Raw genomic sequence first — 17,879 nt, 5'->3', positions numbered from 1 at the left:
AAATCACTAAGGTTGTTTCCCCAAGCCTCCTCTAAACTCCCCTGAATGCTCTGTACCATCTCAGTATGCTTTTTATTTTTGTCTGAGCAGGTGGGCATGCTCCCCCCCCCCCGCAAAAAAAACATTAAGATGCAACCAGACACTTTCATTTTCTAAGAACACCTTGGGTGTTTACATGAGTCCCTAAAGCTTTATTTGGAGCAGAAGTGTAGTGCTTTGCTTTGCTGTCTTTCTATTTACTTTTTAAATTTTAATCAATGAAATCAATTGGGCAAGAAGTATAGCAAGTACCAAAAATGTTCTTTGGGCATTAAAAATTGGGAAACTAGCAGTTATATGATAAGAGCATTATCTCTTTCTTCGCTGTGCTTGCATATTTAATTCTTCACAATGTTAGCAAAATGATTAATGCCTGAATTATGTTTGGGCCATGTCCTTTACCTTGATCTCATTCTAAGTTTTGTTAACTTTTATTTAGAACGAGGCTGTGAAAATCAGGTGGAAGACACCTCTACTTCTGATCGGTTGCGTTTTGACAAATTTGATATTTGCCGACTTTTAAAGCATGGCGCTTCTCTTCTTGGATCTGCTGGTGCTGAATTTGAAGTTCAGGATGATACATCTGGTATTTGTTCCTTTAATATTTCAAGTTGTCCTGTATACTTAGCATACAGGACTTATACTTTTTTTCATGTGTTTGTAAAAAAAAATTTTTTAATCTGTTCTTGTGATTAAATACATTTATTTAGTTGCTTCGACAGCTAACTGAATTATGATCTCATCTTAATAATTCAGATAACCACATCTGCCAGAATCTTACTATTTTTATCAGCTAAGTGAGTGAAACTAAATTTTCACCCTGCTCACATAGAAACTCCTGATTTTGGTGACAGAATTACTCCTCACAGGTTTTACATTCATGGAATATTCCTTTTCAAAGCTCAGTAATTCCCCATTGCTTCATAGGAAATTATTTCATTTGAAATATACTGCTCAAAAAAATAAAGGGAGCACAAAAATAAGACATCCTAGATCTGAATGAATGAAATATTCTAATTAAATACTTTGTTCATTACATAGTTGAATGTGCTGACAACAAAATCACACAAAAATTATCAATGGAAATCAAATTTAGCAACCCATGGAGGTCTAGGATTTGGAGTTACACTCAAAATTAAAGTGGAAAAAAACACTACAGGCTGATCCAACTTTGATGTAATGTCCTTAAAACAAGTCAAAATGAGGCTCAGTAGTGTGTGTGGCCTCCATGTGCCTGTATGACCTCCCTACAACGCCTGGGCATGCTCCTGATGAGGTGGCAGATGGTCTCCTGAGGGATCTCCTCCCACACCTGGACTAAAAGCATCCCCCAACTCCTAGACAGTCTGTGGTGCAACATGGCGTTGGTGGATGGAGAGAGACATGAAGTCCCAGATGTGCTCAGTTGGATTCAGGTCTGGGAAACGGGCGGGCCAGTCCATAGCATCAATGCCTTCGTCTTGCAGGAACTGCTGACACACTCCAGCCACATGAGATCTAGCATTGTCGTGCATTAAGAGAAACCCAGGGCCAACCGCACCAGCATATGGTCTCACAAGGGGTCTGAGGATCTCATCTCGGTACCTAATGGCAGTCAGGCTATCTCTGGCGAGCACATGGAGGGCTGTGAGGCCCCCTAAAGAAATGCCACCCCACACCATTACTGACCCACTGCCAAACCGGTCATGCTGGAGGATGTTGCAGGCAGCAGAACATTCTCCACGGCGTCTCCAGACCCTGTCACGTCTGTCACATGTGCTCAGTGTGAACCTGCTTTCATCTGTGAAGAGCACAGGGTGCCAGTGGCGAATTTGCCAATCTTGGTGTTCTCTGGCAAATGCCAAACATCCTGCACGGTGTTGGGCTGTAAGCACACAACCCCCACCTATGGATGTCAGGCCCTCATATCACCCTCCTGGAGTCTGTTTCTGACCATTTGAGCAGCCACATGCACATTTGTGGCTCGCTGGAGGTCATTTTGCAGGGCTCTGGCAGTGCTCCTCCTGTCCCTCCTTGCACAAAGGCAAAGGTAGCAGTCCTGATGCTGGATTGTTGCCCTCCTACGGCCTCCTCCATGTCTCCTGATGTACTGGCCTGTCTCCTGATAGCGTCTCCATGCTCTGGACACTACACTGACAGACACAGCAAACCTTCTTGCCACAGCTCGCATTGATGTGCCATCCTGGATGAGCTGCACTACCTGAGCCACTTGTGTGGGTTGTAGGCTCAGTCTCATGCTACCACTAGAGTGAAAGCACCGCCAGCATTCAAAAGTGACCAAACCATCAGACAGAAAGCATAGGAACTGAGAAGTGGTCTGTGGTCACCACCTGCAGAACCACTCCTTTATTGGGGATGTCTTGCTAACTGCCTATGCTTTCCACCTGTTGTCTATTCCATTTGCACAACAGCATGTGAAATTGATTGTCAATCAGTGTTGCTACCTAAGCGGACAGTTTGATTTCACAGAAGTGTGATTGACTTGGAGTTACATTGTGTTGTTTAAGTGTTCCCTTTATTTTTTTGAGCAGTGTATGTTCATGTCCTTGAAATAACGTTGATTCTTCTATTTTTGTTGCATTAATTTGATTTTATATATTTGTAGTACCAGAATAGATTGAGAATTTCTCCTTTTACAGAATTACATTTTTAATTGCACTTGGCTGGTGAAGAGTGAAATAAGGCCTTGTTTTCCAATCCTTTGTTCTCTCTTCAGCCCTAGTGGGTTCTAGAAAGTTCCAGAGCTCTCTTGAGCAGAGAAGGGCAGCACAGAAGGCAGCAGAGGGAGAGGAATTAATGAATTTTTCATTGGAGGTGTTCTTTTATTTATTTATTTATTTTGAATGAATGAATATTCTTGTTACGGTTACTGACCAGAATATTTATTTTTTTATATTATTCAGTTTATAAGGCCATACAACTCTGGGTGGCACACAATAAAATCAAGGGTAAAATACAATTAAAAACCCAAACATATGGAGGAAAAATAATTTAAAAACAATAGCATAGGACCAAACCCAAGGTCTGAGGGAAGAACCAGGTTTTCAGGGCTCTTTCAGAGAGAGGAGGGGAACGGATATATATTCAAGGATGGCAACAGAGAAGGAATGCTGCATGGTCTGTATAAAAACTTTTCTGTCATTGGAAGTAGACTTTCATTTCATAGAAGATACACTCTAAACATAATCTTCTGCTAGTATCTTTGAATTAAATAGTTGGGTATATTTTGCAAGCTCTATTCTAGGCGCATATGAATTGTGAATAAGCTTTTTCAGAACTTTGTTTTTCTGTAGTGAGTAAGCTACCGAAAGTTAATAATGGAGTAAGACTTTGACAATATTAGTTGCTTGAAAAATATAACGTAGCAGCAAAGTAAATTATTGTGCAGGCCTTATATAATAGCACTTCTAAAGAGAGAGAGCTTTTCTTTTCAAACAGTGTTCTAACAATAAAAGCTGTATATAGTTTGCAAACCAAACATAGCAATAATCAGGAACTATTTGGTGTACTTTGTACAAAATTCTTTTGTTATAAAGGTGATTGGAGAAAGCTAAGCTATTAAGGGTTGGGGGAGCTTTTAGATTTAAAGATGTGTTCAGTACTTTATTTCAGAAAAATATAGACCTGCTTTGTAAGAACATAGGTTGTTATCCCTTTTAAGGTGAAGTAGATCCTAAAGAAAGAATAGCCCGACAGAGGAAACTACTTCAAAAGAAACTTGGCCTCGATATGGGAGCTGCAATTGGAATGAGCACAGAAGATTTGTTCAATGATGAGGACTTGGACTACACCCCAGCTTCATCGATTCTGGTACACAAACAACCTGTAGGTAAAACTTCAGGCTATTTGACTGCATGGACGTATGCAGTGGATTTTTTTTATTTCTTTGTAAGCTGCAAATAAATACTGTTTTAGAAAGGCCAATCAAGATTATCACTAGAAATGATTTTGCAGATTGAGGGACATCTGTTCTCCTTTTGAAGAACAGGTTGGTGAGATCAAAACATTGATGGAAGCTTTAGTCCAAGGGTAATTTTGCATCTCAAGCTCCTCCTATTCTTCTAAAAAGCCATACAACTTCTTTAGCAAGATTGGGAGAAATATAAGTAAATGCAGCAAGAGGTGGAGGGGGGAAAGTTGTTTTTCATGATCAGAATAAAATTCTGCTTCTCTCAGATTCATCTAAATTTATAAACCTTTTCAGACTCTCCAAGCTGCGGAACTGATTGATTCGGAATTTCGAGCTGGAATGAGTAGCAGACAAAAAAATAAGGCTAAAAGAATGGCCAAGTTGTTTGCAAAACAAAGATCGAAAGATGCAGTAGAGACCAATGAAAAAAGGTACTGTAAATAGAATTTTAAAAATTCAAGAGTTGGACAAGATTTAGAAGCTATCTAGTCCAACCTCCTTAGATCAAAAGGCATCAGGGGAAACTTTGTTGAATCTTTTCCTGACAAATACAGCCAGGAACTATGACTCTGTGCCCAGAGTTACAACTGTTGCAGCAGTCCTAGACTCCCATGATTGTGATCTGGGCACTTGACAACGCATTTGCACTTCTGACAAGCGCCCCGTGATCATGTGACCTGCATTTACAATCTTCCCTGCCATCTTTCCCAAAATTGAGAAACCAGATGGGAAGTTCACAAGCCACTGTTGCCTGCTAAGATAACCTATTTGCCTTATTTTTTTAAATATGATGTCTTTTTTTAAAAAAAAAATGTTTATCCTGAAAACCAGCAGGATTTTTAACATGGGGCATTTGCAACCAACTGCCAGAAACAAAATAAACCCCTCTTCATTTCTGGGTATTGGCTGTAAATGCCTCAGGCTGCTGGAAATGCTCTCTGCCAAAATCCTGCTTTTTCAGCCAGCTTTTTTTTTTTTTTACTTCATTCTGCCTTTTACTTCATTCTTCCCAGGAGATCATAACAACTATAGCCAGGAGTGGGGAGTGCTGGGTTGTTGAGTGAATTTATCACATGACATCTTACTTAACCAGTTCACTCACCAACAGAAGATTCCAGCCTCAGTTGTAATCATAACTATACTTCCTTTTGTATCTTTTTAAAAAATATTGTTTTATGGGGAGCTATCTTGTCCATTTAATTTCATTGTTCTCAATTCTGCATGTTTCCCTGCATCTTACTGTCCTGTTTCAGTCAACATGGTGAAAATCTTGATAATTGTTCTCAATTTGCCTTATTTTCCTGACCTTAATTATAGTATGTATATTCAGGTCACTGCATTTCAATACTCATTCCACTAACGAGACAACCTCCTATTCTGTGTATGTTTTTAACATAATGAATCAGCCATCAGAACATGAGTCATTATTATCATAATTTCCAATAGTATTGTTGGATTTTCTGAAGTAAAATATTATCAAGAGTGTAATGATTGAGTAAATTGAGTAAGGCAGCATTTACGAATTAGTATGATGGTGCTGTTATTTCTACTTGTAGTTCTCCTTTTTCAGTTTTTAGAAGTTTCTGATTTTGGAATATTCTCAGTAATTATAGCTTGATTATCCATATTCTAGCATTTGCTAATGATAATTTAATATCTTTATAAAAGATATTTTCCCTAATATAAATGATTTTAATAGCATCATAGCAAATTTATTTGTAGTATAAGTACAGATAGTGTAGTGCAGGAGTGTTCAACCTTGGCAATTTTAGGTCTTTTGAACTTCAATTACCAGATTTCCCCAGCCAGGAGAATTCTGGGAGTTGAAGTCCACAAGTTGAAAAATTGCCAAGGTTGGACACCTTGGTGTAATGTGACCATCATTATGGCAGTATTTTGACAAATATTTCAATATCTTTTCTAGCAATGACAGCACTGATGGTGAACCAGAAGAAAAAAGAAGAAAAATTGGAAATGTTATCATCAGTCAACCTGCAACTGACTCCAAACTTTTAGTTGATAATGTTCCAGAAGAGGTACAGAAAGTCTTCGTAATATATTTAATTGACAGAAAATCATTATTTGATTTCTTTACTTGAAATGAAATATTTTCTTTTTAAAACAAATAACACTCTCCATTAAATCCTGCTCATTGTAGACATTAGTTTCTCCCCCTAAAAGCGATAGTAATCAAAGCAAAATGGAGAAGTTAAGGATGCTGAAGTGTGGACCGCAAGCTTTTTCAGTTTGAATGGTTCATTTTAATGCCAAGCCAGTTCAGATCCTTTAAAGTTTGCTTAACAACTGGTTGCTTAGCAACCATTTGAAGTTATGATGGATCCTCAGAAAGATACTTATAACTCAGTTCTGGAGTTCTGCTGCACACACACACACACACACACACACGCACGCACAGGGCGCATGATCACATTTTGGGTGCTTGACAACTAGTTCACATTTATGTCCATTTGCAACATCCAGCAATCATCTAAGTAAGATTTTCAGCATTTTTCCCAGTTACCAATATTTACCAGTATTGGCTTGCAGCAAAAAAATGCTCATTGAATAAAATGGATTCATTTAACGACTGCCATGTTTACTTAACAACCATGACATTTCCTCTGCCATGGTGACCTGTTTAATGACTGCCATGACTTAACAATCGTAATTTCAGGCTCAGTTACAGTCATAAGTCAAGGGCTACCTTATTGGGCCTTGCCATTAGATTCAAGACCTAGAGGTAAGGAAGAGGTTCAGAATGGGAAGTGGGAAACAGAGAGTTCTTGCTTCAATTGTCCGCTTGAGGTAGGAAGAGGTTGGGACTAGAGAAGGATTTTTAGACCAAAAACATATCTTAAATCCTTATACTAATTACTTTCATTATTGTGTAGAATTGGTTTTTTCCAAATTATGCTCAGAGGATTATGCCAACTGTAAATGGTAATACATCACTTTACAACCTCACTTTTAAAAGCATAATTTCAATTAACAATCATTTTTTTCCCTTTAGAGCAATGAATGGCCTTTGGAAAGTTTTTGTGAAGAAGTATGTAATGATCTCTTTGATCCATCCTGGGAGGTAAATGTTTCTTTCTCTGTTCTTGATAATAACTGGATTGTAAGGAAGAGATGATTCTAGAAATATGGGTGCATTCAGGCTAGAGCAAGCCCAGAAAAGGCCTTAAACTTCCTCCCAGAGGAAAACTTTCCTAAGAACAGGCACATTCCATGTTTTGGCACTACAGCTGGGAACCAACAACCTATAACTTGTTTATGCTTATTGTATCACCAATCAATTGTACTGTATCACCAACAAATACACCATCTAAAATAAGTGGTGAAATAATTGGAGCAGTTGCTCACATAAATATCCTAATAACATAGTTAACAAGTTATAACAAGTGTTTCTACTAATGGAAGCACACCACCAGTTATAAATGAATGTTTCCTTTATAAACTCTCTTCAAGGTATGACATCAGTTCAAATATTGTTATGTTATTACTTTGGGAATATATGCATATTTTTCTTACATAAGTCATTTTTAGTTTGCTTAACAAGTTCGTTTATTGGTCATTGCAGTTCAGTGGTTCAGCTATATTCATATCTTGGAAAGTTCAATAACTCATGGTTCTCTGGTTTTTAACTTGATGCCCTTAACCACTACTTCAGGCTACTTTCATTCAAATTTTAGTGGTTTGAATATTTATATTTAGTGGTTTGAATATTTAAAAAAGATGTCTAAATCAAAAGATGGATTAGGTTTTGGAAATACAGTGTGGTGTTGGACCTGACAAATACTCTTTTTGCACACTGATTTCATTTAAGTTCCAGATGTTCTAAAATAGTATTTATTTTGTTATGCTTTCATTTGATTTTAACTTTTGACAAATTCTCAATTTTATCTAATCTGCTTTTCTGTTGTTGTTTTGCTCCTTTGATCTTTGTTGTAGGATGAATTATCCCTTAATAAATTTAGCCACATATTTAAAAACATAGGCATCCCTTCCTCATTATGATGACAGTAGAATGATAAATGTGCATCATTATGTCAAACATACCTTCCCTTTAGTATCTGCATTACATTGTTTAATGCGAGTATTTAAGAGGAGGACATTAAAAATAAATGCAAATCAGGTCACAAGGAAAGTAAGATTTTAGGCAGGGATAATCAGTGTTCTCTTGACATTACAGCAAACTCCAGTTAGCTGCTCCAAGAGTAAAAATAAAGAGATAGGGTTGTGTATGTGTGTGTTTATATATGACTGTATAAGTCTTCTGTGATGAAAAATTCTGTTCTTATAGTTCTAGAATCTTAATATGTTTGAGGCGGGGGTTTGGTGTTTTTTTAGATCCGTCATGGTGCAGGTGTTGGACTGAGAGAGGTACTCAAAGCGCATGGGAAAAGTGGCGGTAAAATGGGAGACAGTACTGTAGAAGAGGTAAGCTCAAAACAGAATTTGTACACTCACAGTGCAATGTCTTCAGCTTTCCAAAAAAGTGAATAGGACATCTCGTTGCAGGCTTAAGCTCTGTGCATCAAACCCAACATTCCATTTTGGTTAAGATCTCTATTGTTAGTGCAAAATTGTATATCAGTTTGTCTTGATCTTCAGAATGTTTATGTGTTAATGGAGTTTTTTATAAGATGATTGAATTTGATACAGATTCTGTATCTATTATTTGATTTTATACATAAAAGTACAATGTGTTGAAAAATTGATTATATCACTGAGTGTTTGGGGAGGTGAGCAGATGGTAAAGTTTTATGTTTATTTTCTCGGAGCGTTTTAGTAAACAAGTTCAGATGGAAGCTAGCATGGCACAATGTGAAAGCTGTACATAGAAGACCTTTTTCTCTTTATTCCTTTTCTTTTAATTTGGGGAACAATTCTTTTGCTAGTATGCTATCTAGTCTACCACTTCAGAATTGCACTAATTCTCTAGCACTGTTCATTTTTTAAAAAAAATTTATTTGGGTTCTCCCCCACCCCCCCCAAAAAAATAGTACAAATAAAACATCTTTTTTTGAAAATAGCATGGTCCCGGGTTACACTTCTTCATATAGACACAAACTCAATTTCATGCTCACTTTTATGTTCTGTTCCATATCTTACTACTGTTTTACATTTTCTACATAGTTTTTCTCCTCTCTTAATTTTCTCAATTTTATTTTAATTATCTCAATTCAAATCATTATATTTATACTTTTGTCTGTCCTGTTTCAATTTCATATTTTCTTTTCTCATTAAACAAATTTTCTCCTATAGTTACAAATTGGAGTATATCTTTATATCTTTTAATTTTATCCATTCAACTCTTATTTAAGCTTCAATATATACCTCGAGGTTATAACATTCAATATAATACATAACTTCCAATCGAATTCTGCTTGGTACATTCTTAAAATACACACTATATTCTTAAAAAGTGATTATAAATATATGTAATTAAAACACTCATTCCATTCCAATTCAGTTCTATCATTAATATTCATTAAAATCTTAACATCTTTAACATTTCTTTTCAATTAAATATCATACTTCCTTGGGAACACTTATAAGCTTTCCATAATTAATTTTTCCCCCTATTTCTCTTCCCTTATATTTTATAAAACATTAAATAATAAAATTTTCCCATCCTTTCCTAATTCAATTCTCTCATTCGTTTTATTTCCTTTATTTATTAACAAACATTTCACTAGATTACAATAACTATTTTATCCATTATTTTAATTGTACATTGTTTCATATTTTCTAAAAATTATTTCTATTTCTAATATAACAGTACTATCTTATGTACCTTTGCAGAATCCCCTTTTCAATTAATTTTTCACCCGTTATCTCTAAATAGGCCCTGTTTACATCTTGTTTCTGTCCTTTATAACTTCTTTTCCTTTCCTTGTTCCCTCTCTTCTTCTCCCTCCCCTTTTTACCCCCTTGTCTCTCTACTTCTAATTCTCTCTTCTGTATTACCCTCTTCTGTTGCTTTCTAATATTATACTTATTTTTCAAACTATTCTTCCTTTTCTTGGTTGTTTTTTCAAATCTTAAACTTTTCATTCTCTTTCCCCCCTTTCCTTTTTTTCCCCACATAAAATTACTTGTTCATTAAAGATGGCTTCTTCTTTGTCCTAAGGCATTTCTTGTTGTTTCTCATAGTTCCAGATTTCCATTTCTAAAATTTGAAATACGAAGCCAAAAGAACGTCTCCCTTCTTGTGCGTCTTCTTTGTACTTTTAAAGTTCCATTTTCAGTTCTTCTAAAAGTAGTGCCATTTTAAACACTTTTAAACAACCACCCGATTGATTTTAGTCATTCAAGTGCAATAACCAAAAATCCAGAGATCACCAAATAATCCAAATACTCCCAAGCTGTTTCTTCATGCTTCTTTTTTCACTTTCTCTTCCTGGAGTTCTACTATTTTGTTTCCAAGTTTCAGTTAAAATGTATCTTTTAGAAGTCTTGTTGAGGTTTTACTGTAAATTCCTTTTAATTACAGGCAGTTTCCTCCCTTTTTTCCAGATCCTGCCCTTTTATTCTTTTTCTCTCCTTTCCTGCTTTTAAAAGCTTTTAAGTATCCAGAAATCTTTATTATCCCTTTGACATTTTATTTTCATCTTAAATGCCTGTTGATGTCAAAGTGGATTTTTTTTTCAATTTCTTATTTAAATCTCTTAGCTGTCAGTATAGGGAAAGGGAGAGAAGAAAAAAATCCAATTCCTTTCCCTTTTTTCTCTCCTTCGCTGCTTCAAAGTCTTCTTTGGGAACAATGTTATTTTTTTTTTAGTTTAAATTGCAGGGTACCTTAGTTGTTGCTTTTGCAGTTTAACCCAATCAACCAAAACTTTCTCTTCTTATCTTCCTCCTGCACATTGTTTTCCGGTCGAGTTCTTCTTTGAGGCGGCCATTTCTGGCCACCGCTGCAGCCGCCTTCGGGAAAGGGAGTAATGGCCAGCTGAGGACGAGAGATGCAGCTCTCCTCAACCCTGCTGGCAGTCTCCCCCCTCTTCACCACCTCTACAGGGTGGCTTTGCCCCGAAACCAGCCGGCTCGGGGCACTCCAGCGGTGAGCACAGACCGAAACCGCACATGATCGCGGTTTCAGTCTGTCCGTGAAGAGGCTCAAACCGGAAGTCCTAGCACTGTTCATTGATGGAGTTTGGTTAGTATCTTTTCTCATACAGTATAAATGCCCTTATCTTTTTAAATAAATACAATTTCCCATGAACAGAGTAATCTTTCATAGTGCATCTTATAATACAGCAGTGTAATAGAAAAACACAATTATCTTTTCCCTATTTCATTGTTGATTATCTCTAACAATTTCTTCTGGAAGCTTATCAACAGTACCAAATAATGCAGCATTAAATACTAATTCAAGGTTTAATAAGCAATTGCTTTTATGAGAGTCTTCATACCAAGGGGAAATATTTTAATTTCTCACCAATTTAAAATCTCTTTGATAAACAGATGATTCAACAACACCAAGATTGGCTGGAAGATCTGGCTATCAGACTTCTTTGTGTATTTGCTTTAGACAGATTTGGTGATTTTGTTTCAGATGAAGTAAGTATGCACTTTCAACAATTCTATTGCACACCCTCATTTTTTAAATTGCACCTACAAGAGTGTTGTTTTCCTGTAATCTCAGGTAGTGGCACCTGTGCGAGAAACTTGCGCTCAAACTTTGGGAGTAGTGCTGAAACATATGAATGAGAGTGGAGTTCATAAAACTGTTGCCATCCTGCTAAAATTACTTACACAAGAGCAGTGGGAAGTAAGGCATGGAGGCCTTCTAGGGATAAAGTATGCTTTAGCAGTTCGTCAGGTAACTATTAAACTTCAAACTTTTGTTGCTTTGCTTGACTTTTGTAGTTATATGAGAGGAAGCCATTTTTGTAAAATACATGTGAATTTCTTAATAGCAGATAAATGCTAATTTCAAACATTGGACATGGAAGCTTTAAAAAAACTCACATCATCAAAACTGAAGTAAAAAAACCTTAAAACTATAAGTGACTTATAATCGGTCATGTATGACCAAAGTTAGGACCTGCTTGAAAAAATAAGAAAAAGAGAAAGCTTGAAATTAAAGAGTGAAATCCTAGAAGGAATATATCAAAATAGGGTGAAGAAGTACTGAAAAACATCATTATTTTATATATATATATATAATAATTATTTTAACATGCGGATGTTGTCCATGGAAGGACGTGTTCCATTGGATATTGAGATCTGAAACATGCAAAGCTTTATAAGGCAAGCCATGCTATGAATTTGTTTGCAAACAAAAAACTTATAATCATCCATTTGGAGGAACATTTTAAGTGTGAGAATTAGAACAATTTATTTTGTACATGTACACTTTCACTCCTAAAATCCTTTTCAAAAATCCTTTTTAAATTATGGAAAAGACCATAATTGGCCTAAAATGTTAATTTGGGGTGTTTAAGAGGTAAAAAAGGAAATGTGGACTTTCTACTGTGATTCTTTCACTTAATTTTGAAAACAAAAACATGTTACTACTTTTTGCTGCTAAATTTTGGAGATACAGTATGAGCAGCTTGATGTGGACTATCCTAAACGTTTCTTTATTTCACAGAGGGGAATAATTATGGTTAAATTTATTTTACTTGAGAGCTTAAAATTTTCTCTAATATTCCAAATAAGCCCCATAAATCATTTCTAACCATAAATTAATGGTTGCTTTATTAATAATAAATAAACAGATCCAACTGCACAATTTGTCATGTATCTCTAGGGCACCTGTTCTTGTTAAGAGCTCAAGAAACTATGGAACAGCAGGAAACATATTGGCTAGTCAGGCAGCTGATAAGAGGATTTATAATTTGAGAAGAAATATGAAATAGCCTTCTAGTTCTATCCCACAAAGTCCAAAACTGATTTTATATTTGAGGGATAGTTTACACGAAAACAGAAAAAGTTCCCTATTTGTTTTCTTATTGCGACTTTCATCTCCCTCCCATTCTTCACTTCTGGGATACTTGCTTTAAATTCTTAGGCAGATGGAACAACTAGTTTGCTGTCTTCTTTTTTTTTTTTTCAGCTGATGCTCTACTATTTTGTCTTATCAAGCACAGAGCAAGTTTTTAGACTGGCATGAGTTTTTTTTTCCCAAGTCTTCATTTTTCAATTTCCATTTTACTGCCACAACTAATCTACTGTATAAATCTAGTTGACATACATTCGTCAAGCTTATTAGAGGAGGCGAGGAAGGGGGTATTTTTTAAAATCTGCTTATATAGAGAGAGATCTTCCAAACTTTATTGAGGTGGCTCTAGTTTACTTTTAATGCTTGGCCTATCAGTTATATAAGGTTTTGGTTTCATTATTGAATAGAATGATATGGGCATGAGAGAGAACATGACTGGAAAACAGTTCTCCCCACAGGCTCAAAATCTCTTTTATCCTTGGATCCTAAGCTTAACAGATCTTACTTTTATAGGATCTGATTGAAACATTACTACCTAAAGTCTTGCCTGCAATCACTGAAGGACTACAAGATTTAGATGATGATGTTAGAGCTGTTGCTGCAGCATCTCTGGTGCCAGTCGTAGAGAGCCTTGTCCACCTCCAGCCAGAGAAAGTAAGTAGAAATGCTAATATTTCTGTACTTATTGGCTGGGTTCTGGAGAAAGTCCCAGGTGTCCTGTATTTGACCTCATGCATTTTTCATTGCTCTGCTCATATTTTAGGTACCTTTTATTCTTAATATACTGTGGGATGCCCTTCTAGATTTAGATGACCTGACAGCTTCCACAAACAGCATCATGACTCTTCTTTCATCCCTTTTAACTTATTCTCAGGTCCAAAGATGCAGGTAATCTATGTAATTTTTCTAGTTGGAAATTCCTTGTTTAATCTTGATCGCCAACCTTATTTATTGTTCAGCTGGCAGAATGGATCTTAGATTATTTTTAATACATTGGCGCAGGCACATATTGCCTTTGCTGTTTTGAATTGGGTGATAGGAATGATAATGATAATATATTTGCTTTAACACATGAGGTCATGCATTTAGTCTCCTCCCTGCTTCATCTTCCTATACGCATCATAAGTGTACCCAAGATCATCCAAAAATATTTAAAATGTAATTTTTTCTTTTAAATTACATGGATTCTTCGGGAATGTTTTGGGCATTTCTGGTATCCCAGAAACCCTTAAAAACCTGGCTGTGATCCTGGACACGGGGGATGGGGGTCAGGAGGTTTAGGAGTCACACCACAGAGATGTTATTGTGTTAGTATGGCCCTCAGCTGCGATTCAGCATATATCTTATTATTGTTTGAGGAGGGTTGTATTGTGTTGATGGTTTTTTTTTTCAGTCACCTTCTTTGTCAGTTGCTCTGAATCACTGTAAATTGGTTCAGTAAAAATATAACAAACAATAGACATGTATTGCATCATGGTTTAGCCTTTTGAGTACTGGGGGATTCAAGATGATAACCCTGCTGCCAGCTCTAAGATCAATAAAATTTCTGGAGGACTTTTTGTGGCAGAGAGATAGAATCCTTCCTTTCACCACAGGGAGAAAGCAGCAAATGTATATTAAAAAGTGTAAATCCATAAAATGCTATGAAGTATAGAATTTTTCTTCATGATCATTTCACCAAACCCCTCCCCCACATGAGATAGGTCACCTCCTGTCCATGTTTCATTTCCTCCCTGAAAGTCATCTACATTTCTGACTACTTAATATATGCAATTTTATCTGGGGTATTGTGGGGGAGTGGGGATTCTCCCTTAAATTCCCCCAACTTTTAATATCGGAGTTAAACATAAGCTCTGTGCTTAATAGTTTCATTGGGAATCAAACAGTTCTTTTTCTCCTGTAATCCCTGCCCTATCAAGTCTTGTTTAATTAAGTGTGCAATCCAATTATTTATTTTTTAATTCTTTCTGAATATTTTTCTTTAAAAACGTAGCTTACCTCACTGTGGCTAAATGGAATGGGTGCAAAATTTACTCATAGTACTTTGATCACATGATTCCTGTGGTCTGCAGTTGTCTCTTCTCTATATCCTTGAACAATATAATAAGTATTCCCATTCTGGTTTTACATAAAAATGCATTCATTATTCATTAGATATGTCCCATGCCTTTCCTCCAGACATTCAAGGTAAAATAGCACTCTAGTCCAGTTTTTCCTGAAACAATCAACATGTGGGATACGTTGGACCGAGAGAGACCCCAAATCAGAAAAGGCTGACAGTGAATTAGGATCAAGTTCTCTACATTTATTGAATATCTTTACATTTCTATAAATTTTTAGAGTAGTTCGGGGGTGGGTGGGTGGGGGGGGGCTTCCCAAAGCATAAAATAAGCTTTTAAAAATAGTAATGAGACAAATGTTTGAACTGCTTAATACCAGTTGAGTAGATGTTAGTAGGCTACATAAGCTGACTTGTATCAACAGAACGATAATGTTTTCAACCTGAAAATATGAATATGCATTGCAAAATGTATTGACTCATTTATGGACTCATTTTTTTATCTTTCTTTTTCCTCCACCATGTTTTAGTATTCAGCAGTCACTCACAGTTCTGGTACCACGTGTGTGGCCATTTCTTCATCACACAATATCTTCTGTCCGAAAAGCAGCATTAGAAACTCTGTTTACTCTGTTGTCTACACAAGATCAGGTGAGCAATTGCTATCATTAGAGCAGTGGCTCCCAACCTTTTTGGGCACCAGGGACTGGTTCCATGGAGAAAGGTTTTTCTGCGGACTGGAAGGAGGTGTGGTTTTGCATGCTGCCTGCATCTTGCGGATGGGGCTGCACTTGTTTGCACGCCCCAGTTGCTGGTATGCTGCGGACCAGTGCTGGTTCACGGACCGGGGGTTGGGGACTAGGGGTGGGATTCAATTTTTTTAACAACTGGTTCTGTGGGTGTTGCTTAATTGGTGGGCGTGGCTTGGTGGTCATGTTATTGGCTGGGTGTGGCTAACTCAATATCACTCACATCGAGGCACGCATCTCCTCGCCTGGCCTCTCATGACTATGGGGATGCTGCAACAGTCGTAAGTATGAAAAATGGTCATAAGTCACTTTTTTTCAGTGCCATTGTAACTTTGAATGGTCACTCCACACAAGCAAAGTACCAGCAAAGGAGGGGGAAAAAAACTCAAGGGAAGTTCCTGAGACAGGAAGTCTAGTCCTGCCAAGAAGGGTTAAAGGAGAGGCAGTTTCTGTAAGCAACACCAGAATGTTTCCTTCCTGCCTTCCTTACAGGATTAGGCCAGTAACAACTGGTTCTCCGAACTGCTTAGAATGTTAACAACCAGTTCTAGCGAATAGGTGCAAACTGGTAGAATCCCACCCCTGTTGGGGACTCCTGCATTAGAGTACAAAGGAAGTTTGGTTGTACTTAATTTGTGAAGTAGAAATCCAATTTTTCACTTCTGTTTTCTCTATAGCACATTCAAAGCATTTTTCATTATTACAACAATCCAGTATTTAAAAATATAACTAATATAGTACAGATGAATAATTTAATTGATTTAAACTTGAAGTATTGCAGTCTGATAATTCTAACCTGTTTTGTTAAAGCAGTTTTCTGTTAATTAAAATAATTTTATGTATTCCTTTTTGCTGTTAGACATCTGCAACCTGGCTAACTCCCATTTTGCAAGACATGTTAAGGCATATCTTTCAGTTCTGTATTTTGGAAAGTAACCAAGAAATTTTAGATTTAATACATAAGGTATGTGTCCCATTAGGCCTTATGTTTGCCTTACCTTATTAATAAATCTGTGTATCTTTTCTGATGGTTGAGTTTTAGCATTAATTGTTTGATATTATGAGCACCATGCATGAAATGCAGTTCTGTAGAACTGAAATTGGAAGGGTCTGGATATAGTTTGTTCACTGAGGAACAAATAATGTTCCGCAATAGTTTTAGAACATGCATTAAAAACAAGTATCATTTTTCTCCTTTTTATTATGTTATAAATCTTAGTACATTTTGTTATTTCCACATTGATGCTTTTATTATTTGTTTAAAAGTTATTAACATTCTATTATTTAAATGGCTTAGAATATTGAGAATAGAAAAGAGAAAAAAATATTCCATCAATGTTAATTGTAATTTAGGATGATGGTGTTACAGATACAACTCTTAGCTTTTCTATCTGAAGTTGACTATTATATTGAAAAATAACTGCTACAACTCATACCAAAATAATTGTTATGTGCTAGAGCAGGGGTATCAAACTCAATTTCATTGAGGACTGCATCAGGTTGTATTTGACCTCGGGAGCCAGGGGGCATGGCCAGGGTGGGTGTGGCCAGGTCAATGTCACTCATCGAGGCTCCATTTTGAGCTGCAGTGGCCTCTTGCATCCTTCTGCCAGCAAAACCAGAACTGTGGAGGCCACTCACAGCCCTCCTGGGTTCCGTTTTCATCCACAACAGTCTCCTGCAACCCTCTGCCAGCAAAAACAGAGCTCAGGGAGGATGCGCATGGCTCTCCCAAGCTCCATTTTCACTAGCAGAGGCACCAAGGGCTGGTCCTTCACTGTTTCTAGGGCGGGCCCACAGGCCAGATCTAAGCACCTTGCTGGCCAGATCTGGCCCATGGGCCTTTTGTTTGACACCCCTGTGCTACAGATTTTGCTCTTAAGCTACTGACTTATTAAGAATAGTATCTTTAAATTGACTGCGTTTGCTCTCTTTCTCTTTAATAGGTGTGGCTTGAATTGTTGAGCAAAGCTTCTTTACAGTATGTGGTAGCTGCTGCATGTCCATGGATGGGAGCTTGGCTCTGCCTGATGATGCAGCCTTCTCATTTGCCTATTGATTTAAATATGTTGCTGGAGGTGAAAGCCAAACTGAAGGTCAGACTTGAAGAAACAAAGTATTGCTTTAACTACTATATGCCTGTTTGAATAGGGTATTTGCAATGCTGGA

General features: G+C 36.9%; 1 protein-coding gene across 2 annotated transcripts in view; it reads left to right on the top strand.

Moving 5' to 3' along the window:
- The window catches only part of BTAF1 (B-TFIID TATA-box binding protein associated factor 1), a 69,507-nt gene that overhangs the window by 19,945 nt on the left and 31,683 nt on the right, over positions 1-17,879 (top strand). The window contains exons 4-16 of one of the 2 annotated variants that reach the window (XM_026710490.2): positions 479-625; positions 3,701-3,849; positions 4,244-4,380; positions 5,874-5,985; positions 6,960-7,028; positions 8,300-8,389; positions 11,420-11,515; positions 11,601-11,777; positions 13,416-13,556; positions 13,666-13,790; positions 15,492-15,612; positions 16,570-16,674; positions 17,657-17,806. In XM_026710490.2, coding sequence (XP_026566275.1) covers positions 479-625; positions 3,701-3,849; positions 4,244-4,380; positions 5,874-5,985; positions 6,960-7,028; positions 8,300-8,389; positions 11,420-11,515; positions 11,601-11,777; positions 13,416-13,556; positions 13,666-13,790; positions 15,492-15,612; positions 16,570-16,674; positions 17,657-17,806 — 1,619 coding nt within the window. Of the gene's footprint in view, positions 1-478; positions 626-3,700; positions 3,865-4,243; positions 4,381-5,873; positions 5,986-6,959; positions 7,029-8,299; positions 8,390-11,419; positions 11,516-11,600; positions 11,778-13,415; positions 13,557-13,665; positions 13,791-15,491; positions 15,613-16,569; positions 16,675-17,656; positions 17,807-17,879 lie in introns of both variants that reach the window. The other variant, XM_026710489.2, reaches the window with a different exon arrangement.

This window comes from Pseudonaja textilis, chromosome 4, assembly GCF_049901715.1.
Source record: "Pseudonaja textilis isolate UNSWEBS1 chromosome 4, rPseTex1.2, whole genome shotgun sequence".
In the NCBI taxonomy this organism is placed as follows: Eukaryota; Metazoa; Chordata; class Lepidosauria; order Squamata; family Elapidae; genus Pseudonaja; species Pseudonaja textilis.
This window is presented reverse-complemented; position numbering and strand designations above follow the sequence as displayed.